Here is a 16,983-nt window from a genome sequence, read left to right as displayed (position 1 = left end):
TGTCAAAAAAGACCACAAAAGAACTATAATCCTGAGGAGCCTTCTCGTCCAACCTCAACACATAATTTTGAATATAAAAAATAATTTTAAAAACCATTGAACTATATATTTAATTCTACCAAGCAGCATGGTACAAATGAAAAATAAATACGTGAAATTTTTATTCAGTATAATGAGGAATAGGAATAAGCCTTCTCATCCAGCATCAATATAAAATCAAACGAAAAATAAATACGTGAAATTTTTATTCAGCTTAATGAGGAATAGGAATAAGCCTTCTCATCCAGCATCAATATAAAATCAACATGACTAAAATATGTAAGTTGGATAATATGGTTGATCCCGTTTAAACATTTAAGAAACATCCGAAGCAACATCAACATGAACATTAGATCAGAAGAACTCCAAAGAATAGACATTATCTCAATACAAATTATTTTATCATATTTTATAATTTTTGTTTTTCATTTTTTACTTTTATTAATATAATATATTTTTTTACTTTTTATCTATATAACTTTTAAATCATTAACCATCCATGATTACCCTGTTATTTAAGAAAACCTTTCTGACATGCCCTTTGGCTGTTCCCCTTTGCACACTGAATATCAGAATGGGCCTGCAGAGAGAAGTGGTATATATTCCATGGAATTGGTTATCAGTCTGGCTATAAGATAGTTCCGTTGTCGCCATTTTTTAAATAAAGTTTTTTTTGCTTTTTCGCTTTTATTTCTCCTTTTTTGCGGAGAAGAATTTTTTGAAATAAAACTATTTTTATTTTTATTTTTATTCCATGATTTGCAAGTTCATATATACACCTTGATCGGTATTGGCTGTCCCCGAAATGATGAAAGCTGCCACTCCATTACAGAACCAAAAACGCCGGCATTGCAGTGAGGATAAAGGTGTCCTCCGTCCGGCTTCGGGTCTGAGAGCACCAATATGGCGGCGGAAGCCACTTGGTTACCTAGGAGACAGTGCGGCTATTTAACACCGGGAGCCCGATATGTTGACGCCGCTCCAGTAGACGTTGTATTACGAAACGCGTAGGGTGGAGTCTTACGTCACTACGTCACTTCCGGTATTTGGAGCTTGGGCCGTGGAACGCGGAAGCTTCCCGGCTTCTCTTTACTGATCGAGGACAGCCTAACCGTGAGTTACTACCTCGCCTTTTAAAAGATTGGCACCATACATCGCACCAAGGGGTCCCCCTCTCTCTCTCTTTTTATATCCTGAGGTACTCTGGACGAGGAGAGACCGTGGTGAGGGAACCCCAGGATTCCATATTGGTCCCTATTGATATACAGGTGGTATATTGGCCGGGTGCGACACCTAGTGGCTATAGTGGTGTTTGCAATCCGTGCTCTCCTTTTTCTTTTGTTCAACACCTGTTTTTTTCATTTCTCTACTAGAGAGGACTCACCATTTTATTTAATTTATTTATTCATTTACTCGCATATATATGTAAAGTTTCACATCACTTTATGATCACAGCACGTAATAATAACAGGTTATTATTTTACAGTCATTCTTCCAATAAAATAAGCACCATTTGTGTATATGTTATTTATGTAAACTTCCACGGTTTATCACTGTAATACACATTATTAATTTGAATAAAAGCACCGGGTTTGGTTTCTTTTTCAAGTTTTTTTTTCTGGCACTAGCACTTTTGATTGATAAATGTTGCAATATCTAACCCGTTATCACTCAGAATATGAGCACTTTAAATAAATAATACACTTCAGCACTTTACTTATACACTATTTATTTATTTATTTGGCATATTAGCACTTTGAAGGTAGCGCCGGTTTCAACCTTCTTTACAATTTTATCACTTTTTAACCCTTTCAGGGTTGGTTGTTGGCAGCTTACACCTTAGGTCTTTTTTTGTATTTATTATAAACTCCATAGCGCTGGTCACCTCCTGCATAAAACAATGTGTTTAATTGTCCAATCAGCAAGGTAAGGTGTGTCTTGGACCAAGCTGTGCTGTGTAACTACCATGGTTGTCTGGGACCTGTCTATGCCATCTGGAATACAACGCTGGCTAAACAGAATTGCGAATACTATTGGACAGCTCACTTATACAGTACGTAATAAAGCTGTGTAGTAAGCGGTTTGCCCAGAGTTTAGCTTTACTCCATTCTTTGGTGTCTAGTAACTTTTGTTGTATACTGCTTGGACATATGGTTCACTTTTGCATATTGAAAAAATGGCAGACATTGCATAACAGCTTGTCACTTTTCATTCAAGCAGTTTTGAGATTTATGATTCCTCATAATACGGGTAATAAGGTTCTGTAATAAAGAAAAATCTAACCATGGTTGAAAAACTGAAGAAAAAGTCCCTAATAAAATCTTGTATATTCAGGACTGGACAGCATCATGTTGGAGAGCACTGATTACAATGAGAGGCTCTGGGCTTGGGAAGGATGGAGAGCAAGAGCTGGCAAGAAAATGAGAAAACTCTATGAGGATTATGTTGATTTGGAAAACCAAGCTGCTCGTATCAACGGTGAGAAATAGGGCAACTGTTGTTTGATGGATAAATTCTAATCCAATTGTTTTTTTTAAATCATTTTAGAGGGTTAGAACCTGCTTAGAAGACTTGTCCTCTCTATTTGTTCTGCTACAAAAAGTGACGGGCAATCCAAAATATTTGTCATTAAAACAAGAGGTAAAGAGAGAGATCTTCCAATGGGGACACTGGAGAGTGGATTTTTTCTGACTTCGGAGAAAATTCTTTTCATTCTATGGTCTCCCCAACAGGGCGCATCAGCACATAAAAATAAATGAGAGCTTTTCCATTGCTTGCCAAAATAATAAAAAAAAAATTTTGACTTTGAGCTATATACATTAACCTCCCTGGCGGTATGATTCTTTCGGATTTTAGGTGCTGAAAGCAGTACCATTATTTTTGCATGTAATTCTTAATGATGAGCAGCCCAAACCAACTATTTACATATGATTTATTTTTACTGTGCGTTCTTCTTTATAACATCTCGGTTATGATAAAGTTTGAAACACAAAATCATAAATTATAATATAATAAATAACTATAAATAAGTTAAAGTATGTATGTGTGTATATATATATATATATATATATATATATATATATATGTGTATACATATATTTTATATATATATATATGTGTGTGTGTGCGTGTATACATATATATAGATATACGTTTATATCTATATATATATATATATATATATATATATATATATATATACAGTATATAAATGTATATATATACGTATATATATATATATATATATATATATATAAAGTACAGTAAAACTGCAGGAAAGGGCACTTGGGGGCAAACTAATGTCAATTTATTTTATTTTGTATTGTAATCAGTGTGTTTGTGTGTATAACTTTTTGAATTTGCCGCTGGTTCCACCCCCCTGCGAGCGTAACATTGCAGGAGACGGAAGCCGGGGCACACAAGCATCGGGCGTAAGATCCGCCGGCGCACACCGCCGGGATACATCGCTTGATCCCGGGGATAAGGTAAGTAACCCCTCTTTCAGGATCCAGCAATGCTCCTGGCGGTACCCCGAGTGTGGCTCGGGGTTACCGGTAATTGCACTGAAATTTAACCCTGAGCCACACTCGGGAATACCTCTAAGGAGGTTAAGGAGTGCATTTATTTAAAAAAAAAAAAAAACTTTTATAGCAATTCTCCTAGTGAAAGTGCATGTACATTCGTTTTGTGCAAATCGGGCAAAAAAACAAAATGTTATGCTCTTTCCTGTGCTGGTTGAATGTTTTTCGTGAACTTAAAAATGGAAAATACCAAATTTGTCTGTTAGATGGCATTAAAGTGGCTGTAAACCCTCACATATACCCAGTGAAGTGAACAGCCTCAGATGATACGCAGAGATGAAACAAATCTCCTTACATACGTTTTATTTGTATATCTGCTGTCTTCAGTTTTCGACACTGTTTAGAAAGTGAACATCGTGTTAGAAATGTTTCTTCCTGTTTCGGCACTGGGTGTGGAGTTTTGCCATACAATGTGTGACAGCTGATTGGAGGAAAGACACCCCCCCCCCCTATATAGGCAGAAGAATAAGGAAACATGCAGCACTGTGCTGTGAATAGACAAGCTCTCTGCTAATCTATCTCTATGCACCCACCCCAACACAAATTTCCAGCTGCTTTTATCTCCTGTGTCAGAGAACTTGTCAGAAGTTATCATGCTGATAACAGAGGAACAGAGCAGTAGAACAACACGGGACTTAGGGCTCTGAAGAGAGATAAGTAACCATTGCAGATATATGTGCTCAGGTCAAATTTCATGAATGGGGTTTACATCCATGAGAATTTTAATGAAACACGCTCAACCAGCACAGAAACAAACCTATTAAAATACATTTTTTGCTTCATTCACACAGAACGAATGCACACTATATTACCAAAAGTATTGGGACGCCTGCCTTTACACGCACATGAACTTTAATGGCATCCCAGTCTTTGTCCATTGGATTCAATATTGAGTTAGCCAACCCTTTGCAGCTACAACAGCTTTGACTCTTCTATGAAGGCTGTCCACAAGGTTTAGGAGTGTGTCTATGGGAGTGTTTGACTATTCTTCCAGAAGAGCATTTGCGAGGTCAGGCACTGATGTTGGATGAGAAGGCCTGGCTTGCAGTCTCCACTCTAATTCATCCCAAAGGTGTTCTATCATGTTGAGGTCAGGCGAGGCTGCATTGGTGGACACTGCGCTGGTGTGGCTGCATTTGTGGACACTGTACTGCCAGGGCTGCATTGGTGGACACTGCGCTGGCGAGGCTGTATTTGTGGACACTGCGCTGATGAGGCTGCATACACGGGCACTGGTAAGGCTGCATTTGATTAAAAAAAAAGTTCTGAGTTCAATGCTGTTTATTTCAAATTTAAGCTTTTTTTTCTAAAATTTCCCTCCTAAATTTGAGGTGCGTGTTATATGTCGGTGCATGTTATACGTCGATAAATACATACATTTTATTTTATAAAAATGTATCTTTAGAAATTAATTTCGGCAACCCAGTAAAAGAGAATTCTCACTTTTGGGTTTACCCCCCAAAAAAGTAATAATTATTTGCAGCGATTTCTTTTCACTTCCTGTTTTGGCTATGGGACAGGAAGTGGAAGTAAATCTCCCCAATGGGACACAAATGGCAAAAGAAAAAACCTGACAGGGTTTAAGATCCCTCCTTACTCTATCCAAAAAGGAAAAAAAAAAGTTTTTTACCCATAGTTCTACTTTATTCACTCTGGATGCAGACAAGCAATCTGCATAGAGATTAAGATAATAAGCAGAAGGAGACAGATTGGTGTGCTGATGATAGAAACAAGTGAGTTACGTGCTGTAAGAAATATTTAGTGCAGAACAATTTAGTTCATTCTTTTTCATTATGTTTCAGGATTTCAGGATTATGGAGACTACTGGAGAGGAAACTATGAAACTCTGGCCACCGATAAATATAAATACAGCAGAGATGATCTGATAGCAGACGTGACAGACACTTTTAGACAGGTAATTGTACCGATAATAGCCAAGTCTAACACTTTTTTAGTTTGGGTGGTGTGGCATATCAGAGGAGTGGCTGTGTTTGCAGGATGTGTGACCTGAGTCCTAAGAATTGCAATCCGTTATTTCTCATGAATCGCTGTTGCATTGCCACTCCAAGTTGCTATGTTTTATGTTCTATGTCAGGGATCCTCAAACTACGGCCCTCCAGCTGTTTTGGAACTACACATCCCATGAGGCATTGTAAAACTCTGACATTGACAGACATGACTAGGCATGATGGGAATTGTAGTTCCCGGACAAATGGAGGGCCATAGTTTGAAGACCCCTGTTCCATGTTCTCATATACACCTCATCAAAACTTAGTAATGGGGACATCATTTTCTGAATTGGCTTTTATGCACATATACCAAAAAAATAGATTTTATAGTGAAAAGGAATAATGCACTCTGTAGATTCAGACAATGCATGAGATAAAACCTGTAGTAAAAGGAACGCCTATGCCATAAAAGATCGGTGCCACGCCAAGCCTGCAGTATCAGTCTCCTAGGTTTACGCTCTGTATTTAGGTGATGGCAGAGATGAAAGACAGGCTTCAGTTCAGATTCCATCGGTCACGCCCATCTGACATGTTTCGTCCACATTGGACTTAATCGTAGAGGAATTAGCACAATGTGTATGAAACATGTCAGAGGGGCGTGACCGATAGGCTGGAATCGGAGCTGAAGCATGTCTTTTATTTACCTTGAATCCAGTGTGTGGTGGTATCTGCATGCCAAATTGAAAGCATAATTTTAATTTACAAAGAAGAGCAAATGACACACAGCAACAAAAATCCTGCCAGGAATGGACATCAAGTCACTAAAAACTGGTGTCATTTTCTGCAATTAAATTGCCAGTGGAATTATTGACTTAAAGCAGACCTTCAGTAATTTTTTCATCTTTCCACCTAATTATTCTTCTGCCCTTGTTTTAACTTTGGATGGTAAAACTTTTTTTCTGCCAGTAAATACCTTATACAGCCCACTTCCTCTTTCTTGTCTGGTAATTAGCCTAAGCCAATGATGGCGAACCTTGGCACCTCAGATGTTTTGGAACTACATTTCCCATGATGTTCATGCACTCTGCAGTGTAGTTGAGCATCATGGGAAATGTAGTTCCAAAACATCTGGGGTGTCAAGGATCGCCATCACTGGCCTAGGCTAATGACATCATGCACAGCTCTGTCTCTCTCACTCTCGTGAGAGTTTGCCAGCAAGGGGGGAGGGGTGAGCCATAAGAGAGCCAATGAGAGCTGCAGAGCTGGAGGGGCCTGGATGAGGGTGGAGATAACAGGAGACTGCAGAGATCCATGAGTATTCATCAGGAGAGGAGAAATGTGCAGGCAAGCAGTGGTGTGAGTGTGTCTGTCTGTCTGTATGTATGTGTGTGTGTGTGTGTATATATGTGTATGTGTGTGTGTCTGTATATTAGGGCTGTGCATCTTCACTTACCTCACGATTCGATGCGATTACGATTATTAGGGTCGCGATTCGATACGATTCGATTCCGCGATGCATCACGATGCATCACGATTACTGGCCAATGCCCATGCCCAGCCCACTGCCCAATGGTTTTCAAAACTTTATAAAAAACAAACAAACAATCAAGCAGTCACAAATAAAAGAATCCTTTTTATTTTCATTTGCTTCAAAGGACACTTTCCTGGACCCTGTCATGGCCTGCAAGCCCTGCATACTTTAGTGCACTTGCACTGCAAACATATAGGAAGGTCTGAAAATGCAAACAGCATAGCAGAGACAGACAACAACACTAGTATTTTACTAGAAGTAACAGTAAAATTAGTAAAAAACTGTAGTAGTGCAGTTTACTGCTTCATAAAAGAAAATATTAATATAAGCCAGGCCTACCACCATTTAAAGTACAACTAAAGGCCAAACTTTTTGGATTTTGGATAAAGTTTGGCCTATAGTTGTACTTTAAGGCAAGCCAAGATAGAAGAAGCCAGCCAGCCAGCCAGCCAGCCAAGCTAATATTCTTGTGAAAATGGTCATCATAAATTCCCACAAAACATTATATATAAATCCTTTTATGTGAATATGCATTGCAATAAATTCCAGGTGTGCCATAACCTGTCCTCTACAAAACAGAGCACTTCCTGACTAGTAGCAAACATCAAGGGTGAACCTGGCAATAGTGCACTGCTGCATAACTTCCATGTTCACCGTGATGTTTGTTTCCCTCTGCAACTGCCAGTCAACTCAAGTGAGTTGATGGATTGGCTGCTAGAGGGGAGTTACAAATATAAGCTTTAAGCTTATCAATTCACTTATGTCACTTTTATGTCACTTACTTTACAGAAAACGTTACCTGTCCTGCAGACAGTCTCTGTCTCTACCATGATTAAACCCAACTGAAGCCAAGCCAAAGCCACCATTAGAGGAAGGAAAACCCTTGACGGAATAAATCATCAACTAAAGCTTAAACCTTGAGTAAATCTTCATGGGATCACAAAAAAACACACAACACGGTTGTCTGCATCAGAATCATGAGAACTGAAGAAAGGTTTGGCATTGCCACACTGGTACAACTCAAGGCATATAGGTTAGGTCAGGTTTGTGTGTATTTGTGATCCAGTAAAGATTTAATCAAGGTTTTACGCTTCAATGTATGATTGATTTCATCTTTCAAGGATGTCCTTTCCTGTACCGTGGCTGCCTGGCTTGCCTTCAGTTGTCTAGATACACTTTTACCTTTAGTATTTGTTTGGTTGAGGGAACCCCCTACACTTGCTATTGCTACAGAGTACAACAGACCAGCAGACAGACATGCATTGCAATAATTTCCAGGTGTGTGCCATAACCTGTCCTCTACAAAACAGAGCACTTCCTGACTAGTAGCAAATATCAAAGGTGAACCTGGCAATAGTGCACTGCTGCATAACTTCCATGTTCACCATGATGTTTGTTTCCCCCTGCAACTGCCAGTCAACTCAAGTGAAGTGAGTTGATGGCTGCTAGAGGGGAGTTATACAAATATAAGCTTAAGCTTAAATAATTATCAATTCACTTATGTGAATGGACCATTTTTGAAAACAAGCCATTCTCCATCTCTCCAGTGCTAGAAAAGCTGTAAAAAATATAAAATGTTCCAGGTTCACTGCGATTGTGTTTGCCCCTGCCATTGCCAGTCAACTAAACACAGTGTGTGTGTCGTGACTCGTGACAACTCAAAAGCTTATACGCAGCCTCAGCATCAACTCAACATACACACACTGTGTGTGTGTGTGTTGAGTTAATGCTAGAGCTGCGTTATAAGCTCTTGAGTTGTCACGACAGTCTGTCAGTCAGTCACATTACAGAAAGAAAACTTTACCTGCACTGCACTGAGCAGCACTCTACCATGTCGATTACATCTGTAACTGAAGCCAAGCTAGCCAACAAGCCACCATTAGAGGAAGGAAAATCCTTGAGAGAATAAATTGTAAACTGAAGCTTAACCTTGAGGAAATCCTATGGGGGTCACATTCACAAACTCACAAATATAGTATATTACACAAGAATCCACAATTGGTGTTTGTGATCCAATAAGATAAGATTTACTCCAGGTTAAGCTTCAAATGTACAAGTTATTTCTCTCAATGATTTTCCTTCCTATAATGCTGCACCGTGGCTGGCTTGGTGTCAGTTGTCTAGAAGAAAATACACTTTAATATTATTTATTTGGTTGAGGGTTAAATGAACCCCTAGTACTTGCCTAGACACTTTTAGTGTGAAGCAACGGAACGGATTATGGATTGGAAATGGACACATTGGACAGGACAATCTTCAAAAACAAACCATCAGTGCTATAAAGCTATAAAACAAGACTGGTGATGCGACTGACTGGTGACTGGCGGCAGACTAAATTAGTAATTACTAATTCATTAAAAACATGAATTAGTAATTATTTCAGTGCTTAGCATTTGGGAACATGTAGGTTTTTCCCTAAGAACATTAGATGATCCACATGCTCAGGTTTAAGACTGCTTCTTTTCGCTGTTATAACATCTCCTGCAGTAGAGAAAACCCGCTCTGCAGATACACTTGTACCTGGGATACACAAGTAGTGCTTTGACAGCTGAGAGAGGAGGGGGAATATGACCTCATGCTCACGCCACCATTTTAAAGGGTCCTCAGTGAGAGGCAGAGGTGGGGCTTTACAATATTTTTCCATTTCGTCTTCTGCCTTGGCATAGGGGGTCTTAGGTTCTATTGCACCATCAGTGAAAGACTGCCCCAGCAAAGTCATGAGCAGCGATGTTGTGGCCTTTTTTTTGGGAGGAGAATGGCTGTCCTCAATGGGTGTTGTTTCTTCTTCCACAGTTGCTTTTTCCCTAGGCACTTCATCCACATTTGTCCTTCTATTAGATGTAATCTGTGTGTTTGAACAAAAGATAATAGTATAAGGAGAGCTGAACTGACTAAGAGTGTGATTCATTGATGAGGTGTGGGAAACTGCACGGTAATCCATACCATACAGTTCCACTTCCCACACCGCATCAGTGAATCAAGGCATGTTATTACACAACACAATGTAGCTGAGCTTCTAGCTGTCTGGCAGGAAACATGATGAAATTCTAATTACCTCCAAAGATGCAGCCTCCTCAGTCACTCCTCTGTATATCTCCGATCTCTCCTCCTCTGTGAGAATAAAAGGCAGTCCTTTAAAGCGACGATCCAGAGCAGAGGCTGTATGAAGGATCTTCTTCTCTGCCTCACTGCTGTACCTCTTCAGGAGATCTGTTTTGATTGCATTCTTGATCTCATGGGTCATGGCTGTGTCTCCCATGGTGTCTGTCATGCTCTGGAGCAGTTGTGCATTTAGAGGGGCAATGAGAGATACTGTTGGGTTGCGCTCTACTGACATCAGCAAGGTTGCATCCTTCATTGGCTTTAATGCACTCACAGCGTCCTCTGCATTTGACACATCTGTTTCATTGAGAGTGCAGAGATCAGACTCTCCTTTTCTGACTTCTGGAGACAGCAAGGTGGCACAAACTGCAGGTTGTTGTTCTAAGAACCTCTCGACCATGTCATATGCGCTGTTCCATCTTGTTGGCACATCAGTTATTAGCTTATGATTCTTCAGGCCCAGACATTTCTGTTTCTCTTTTAGACAGTGGCTTGCTCTAGTGCTGCGATGGAAGAATGTGGATATTCGTCGCACTCTGGCGAGAAGCCTGGAGAGCGTGGCCCCTTTCAGTGCCCGCTGACATGCAAGATTGAGTGTATGGGCAAAACATTTAACATGAGGAAATTTACCAACTTGAGCTGCAACTATCATGTTCGCCGCGTTGTCGGTCACAAGCACTACAGATTTATCAGACAGCTGCCATTCTTCCACAACATGAGACAGTAGCTCTGCCAGATGAGCACCTGTGTGAGACTCATAAATGGCTCTTGTTTGCAACACATGTGACAAGACCTGCCAGTCCTTAGTAACGTAATGTGCTGTTATTGTAACATAGGACTCCGTTGTGACTGACGTCCATGAATCACACGTTATTGCGACTCGACTGGCTTGGTTCATTGACGCAAGTACCTGAGCTTTGGTGTCGTGGTAGAGTGCAGGTATAACCTTTTTTTGTAAAGTGCCTGCGTGATGGGATCTTATAACGTGGCTCTAGCGTCTTCACAAGGTAGCGAAACCCGGCGTTGTCCACAACTGAGTAAGGCCAGTGTTGAGCGAACACGGACTGTATTATTCGTGTTCGTACCGAATAATTGGATTTTTTGTACCCGAACACGGACACGGACACTTTACTGTATGTTCGGGTAAAAATCCGTGTTCGGTCGTTTTATTTCCGGGTTTTGCATGCTTTGGCGCTCTTTTCATGGCGGGCTTTCAACAGCCAATCAACAATCGTTTAACTGGTGTGCCTTAAGCCATCCCAGCCATGCCTGCAAATGTCTCAGTAGCTGTGATTGGCCGTCTGAAGCATGTGACCAAGTCTTTATAAGTTCGAGGCAGCCGCAGCGGCGTCATTATGCTGCTTAGATTCAGGGACAGAGCACACATCAACGTGCTGGCTGCTGATTAGGGAAAGATAGGCAGGAAAAAACCATTTGTGTCCGGATAGAATTGAGGGACAGGTCGGAGTGTTTAGGCAGGGCGAGTTGTAGGCATTTTAGGGATAGAGTCTGCTGAATTATATAGGGTCAGTGTCTTCTACAAACTACAATCGATATTGCTGTGTGGGGGGTGGGGTCTGCACTCAATCCTGATCTACGATCTCTTCTCAATCCTGTTAGGGACAGAGTCTGCTGAATTTTAGGGAAACTGTGTTCTACAAACTACAATCGATATTGCTGTGTGGTGTGGGATTGGAGATAGGCAGGTGTCAGTGAACACAATCTTTTTGGGCTGCAGTGAACACAATCTTTTTGGGCTGCAGTGAACACAATCTTTTTGGGCTGCAGTGAACACAATCTTTTTGGGCTGCAGTGAACACAATCTTTTTGGGCTGCAGTGAACACAATCTTTTTGGGGTGCAGTGAACAAAATCTTTTTGGGGTGCAGTGAACACAATCCTTTTTGGTGTGCAGTGAACACAATCTTTGTGGGGTGCAGTGAACAAAATCCTTTGTGGGGTGCAGTGAACACAATCTTTTTGGGGTGCAGTGAACAAAATCCTTTTTGGGGTGCAGTGAACAACATCCTTTTTGGGGTGCAGTGAACACAATCTTTTTGGGGTGCAGTGAACAAAATCCTTTGTGGGGTGCAGTGAACACAATCTTTTTGGGGTGCAGTGAACACAATCTTTTTGGGGTGGAGTGAACAACATCCTTTTTGGGGTGCAGTGAACAAAATCATTTTTGGGGTGCAGTGAACACAATCTTTTTGGGGTGCAGTGAACACAATCTTTGTGGGGTGCAGTGAACACAATCTTTTTGGGGTGGAGTGAACAACATCCTTTTTGGGGTGCAGTGAACAACATCCTTTTTGGGGTGCAGTGAACACAATCTTTTTGGGGTGCAGTGAACACAATCTTTGTGGGGTACAGTGAACAGAATCTTTGTGGGGTGCAGTGAACACAATCTTTGGGGGGTACAGTGAACACAATCTTTGTGAGGTGCAGTGAACACAATCTTTGTGGGGTGCAGTGAACACAATCATTGTGGGGTGCAGTGAACTCAATCTTTGTGGGGTACAGTGAACACAATCTCATACTGAAGGTTTGAGGGTGCTGCCTGTTCCATACTCCCCCTACTCCTCATCTAGCCTTTTAGGGGTACAAACAATAGTAATTGGGGCCTAGTGTGGTTGTGTACGTGTGATATACATACACTTTTTTGGGATCATATTTTCTATTCCGCTATTTAATCAAAAACCTTTGGGGATCAGTTAAATTGGGGGATAGTCTGTGTTGGTACGTGTGAGAGAGATCCACCTTTCCAAGTTGTTGGGGTTCATCTCATACTTCTGAAGGTTTGAGGGTGCTGCCTGTTCCATACTCCCCCTACTCCTAGCCTTTTAGGGGTACAAACAATAGTAATTGGGGCCTAGTGTGGTTGTGTACGTGTGATATACATACACTTTTTTGGGATCATATTTTCTATTCCGCTATTTAATCAAAAACCTTTGGGGATCAGTTAAATTGGGGGATAGTCTGTGTTGGTACGTGTGAGAGAGATCCACCTTTCCAAGTTGTTGGGGTTCATCTCATACTTCTGAAGGTTTGAGGGTGCTGCCTGTTCCATACTCCCCCTACTCCTAGCCTTTTAGGGGTACAAACAATAGTAATTGGGGCCTAGTGTGGTTGTGTACGTGTGATATACATACACTTTTTTGGGATCATATTTTCTATTCCGCTATTTAATCAAAAACCTCTGGGGATCAGTTAAATTGGGGGATAGTCTGTGTTGGTACGTGTGAGAGAGATCCACCTTTCCAAGTTGTTGGGGTTCATCTCATACTTCTGAAGGTTTGAGGGTGCTGCCTGTTCCATACTCCCCCTACTCCTAGCCTTTTAGGGGTACAAACAATAGTAATTGGGGCCTAGTGTGGTTGTGTACGTGTGATATACATACACTTTTTTGGGATCATATTTTCTATTCCGCTATTTAATCAAAAACCTTTGGGGATCAGTTAAATTGGGGGATAGTCTGTGTTGGTACGTGTGAGAGAGATCCACCTTTCCAAGTTGTTGGGGTTCATCTCATACTTCTGAAGGTTTGAGGGTGCTGCCTGTTCCATACTCCCCCTACTCCTAGCCTTTTAGGGGTACAAACAATAGTAATTGGGGCCTAGTGTGGTTGTGTACGTGTGATATACATACACTTTTTTGGGATCATATTTTCTATTCCGCTATTTAATCAAAAACCTTTGGGGATCAGTTAAATTGGGGGATAGTCTGTGTTGGTACGTGTGAGAGAGATCCACCTTTCCAAGTTGTTGGGGTTCATCTCATACTTCTGAAGGTTTGAGGGTGCTGCCTGTTCCATACTCCCCCTACTCCTAGCCTTTTAGGGGTACAAACAATAGTAATTGGGGCCTAGTGTGGTTGTGTACGTGTGATATACATACACTTTTTTGGGATCATATTTTCTATTCCGCTATTTAATCAAAAACCTTTGGGGATCAGTTAAATTGGGGGATAGTCTGTGTTGGTACGTGTGAGAGAGATCCACCTTTCCAAGTTGTTGAGGTTCATCTCATACTTCTGAAGGTTTGAGGGTGCTGCCTGTTCCATACTCCCCCTACTCCTAGCCTTTTAGGGGTACAAACAATAGTAATTGGGGCCTAGTGTGGTTGTGTACGTGTGATATACATACACTTTTTTGGGATCATATTTTCTATTCCGCTATTTAATCAAAAACCTTTGGGGATCAGTTAAATTGGGGGATAGTCTGTGTTGGTACGTGTGAGAGAGATCCACCTTTCCAAGTTGTTGGGGTTCATCTCATACTTCTGAAGGTTTGAGGGTGCTGCCTGTTCCATACTCCCCCTACTCCTAGCCTTTTAGGGGTACAAACAATAGTAATTGGGGCCTAGTGTGGTTGTGTACGTGTGATATACATACACTTTTTTGGGATCATATTTTCTATTCCGCTATTTAATCAAAAACCTTTGGGGATCAGTTAAATTGGGGGATAGTCTGTGTTGGTACGTGTGAGAGAGATCCACCTTTCCAAGTTGTTGGGGTTCATCTCATACTTCTGAAGGTTTGAGGGTGCTGCCTGTTCCATACTCCCCCTACTCCTAGCCTTTTAGGGGTACAAACAATAGTAATTGGGGCCTAGTGTGGTTGTGTACGTGTGATATACATACACTTTTTTGGGATCATATTTTCTATTCCGCTATTTAATCAAAAACCTCTGGGGATCAGTTAAATTGGGGGATAGTCTGTGTTGGTACGTGTGAGAGAGATCCACCTTTCCAAGTTGTTGGGGTTCATCTCATACTTCTGAAGGTTTGAGGGTGCTGCCTGTTCCATACTCCCCCTACTCCTAGCCTTTTAGGGGTACAAACAATAGTAATTGGGGCCTAGTGTGGTTGTGTACGTGTGATATACATACACTTTTTTGGGATCATATTTTCTATTCCGCTATTTAATCAAAAACCTTTGGGGATCAGTTAAATTGGGGGATAGTCTGTGTTGGTACGTGTGAGAGAGATCCACCTTTCCAAGTTGTTGGGGTTCATCTCATACTTCTGAAGGTTTGAGGGTGCTGCCTGTTCCATACTCCCCCTACTCCTAGCCTTTTAGGGGTACAAACAATAGTAATTGGGGCCTAGTGTGGTTGTGTACGTGTGATATACATACACTTTTTTGGGATCATATTTTCTATTCCGCTATTTAATCAAAAACCTTTGGGGATCAGTTAAATTGGGGGATAGTCTGTGTTGGTACGTGTGAGAGAGATCCACCTTTCCAAGTTGTTGGGGTTCATCTCATACTTCTGAAGGTTTGAGGGTGCTGCCTGTTCCATACTCCCCCTACTCCTAGCCTTTTAGGGGTACAAACAATAGTAATTGGGGCCTAGTGTGGTTGTGTACGTGTGATATACATACACTTTTTTGGGATCATATTTTCTATTCCGCTATTTAATCAAAAACCTTTGGGGATCAGTTAAATTGGGGGATAGTCTGTGTTGGTACGTGTGAGAGAGATCCACCTTTCCAAGTTGTTGAGGTTCATCTCATACTTCTGAAGGTTTGAGGGTGCTGCCTGTTCCATACTCCCCCTACTCCTAGCCTTTTAGGGGTACAAACAATAGTAATTGGGGCCTAGTGTGGTTGTGTACGTGTGATATACATACACTTTTTTGGGATCATATTTTCTATTCCGCTATTTAATCAAAAACCTTTGGGGATCAGTTAAATTGGGGGATAGTCTGTGTTGGTACGTGTGAGAGAGATCCACCTTTCCAAGTTGTTGGGGTTCATCTCATACTTCTGAAGGTTTGAGGGTGCTGCCTGTTCCATACTCCCCCTACTCCTAGCCTTTTAGGGGTACAAACAATAGTAATTGGGGCCTAGTGTGGTTGTGTACGTGTGATATACATACACTTTTTTGGGATCATATTTTCTATTCCGCTATTTAATCAAAAACCTCTGGGGATCAGTTAAATTGGGGGATAGTCTGTGTTGGTACGTGTGAGAGAGATCCACCTTTCCAAGTTGTTGGGGTTCATCTCATACTTCTGAAGGTTTGAGGGTGCTGCCTGTTCCATACTCCCCCTACTCCTAGCCTTTTAGGGGTACAAACAATAGTAATTGGGGCCTAGTGTGGTTGTGTACGTGTGATATACATACACTTTTTTGGGATCATATTTTCTATTCCGCTATTTAATCAAAAACCTCTGGGGATCAGTTAAATTGGGGGATAGTCTGTGTTGGTACGTGTGAGAGAGATCCACCTTTCCAAGTTGTTGGGGTTCATCTCATACTTCTGAAGGTTTGAGGGTGCTGCCTGTTCCATACCCCCCCTACTCCTCATCTAGCCTTTTAGGGGTACAAACAATAGTAATTGGGGCCTAGTGTGGTTGTGTACGTGCGAGATACATACACTTTTTTTGATCATATTTCCTATTCCGCTATTCAATAAAAACCTTTGAGGATCAATTGAATTGCGGGATAGTCTGTGTCGGTACGTGTGAGAGAGATCCACCTTTCCAAGTTGTTGGGGTTCATCTCATACTTCTGAAGGTTTGAGGGTGCTGCCTGTTCCATACCCCCCCTACTCCTCATCTAGCCTTTTAGGGGTACAAACAATAGTAATTGGGGCCTAGTGTGGTTGTGTACGTGCGAGATACATACACTTTTTTTGATCATATTTCCTATTCCGCTATTCAATAAAAACCTTTGAGGATCAATTGAATTGCGGGATAGTCTGTGTCGGTACGTGTGAGAGAGATCCACCTTTCCAAGTTGTTGGGGTTCATCTCATACTTCTGAAGGTTTGAGGGT

General features: G+C 41.2%; 1 protein-coding gene across 1 annotated transcript in view; it reads left to right on the top strand.

The window, feature by feature from the left end:
• The window catches only part of ACE2 (angiotensin converting enzyme 2), a 104,892-nt gene that overhangs the window by 44,360 nt on the left and 43,549 nt on the right, over window positions 1-16,983 (top strand). Inside the window, exons 4-5 of the mRNA XM_082248483.1 lie at window positions 2,374-2,517; window positions 5,423-5,535. Coding sequence (XP_082104609.1) covers window positions 2,374-2,517; window positions 5,423-5,535 — 257 coding nt within the window. The remainder of the gene's footprint in view (window positions 1-2,373; window positions 2,518-5,422; window positions 5,536-16,983) is intronic.

This window comes from Pelophylax lessonae (genome assembly GCF_965119305.1).
Source record: "Pelophylax lessonae genome assembly, chromosome: 2".
NCBI lineage: Eukaryota > Metazoa > Chordata > Amphibia > Anura > Ranidae > Pelophylax > Pelophylax lessonae.
Note: the sequence above shows the minus strand (reverse complement) of the source record. Positions and strands in the feature narration are given on the sequence as shown.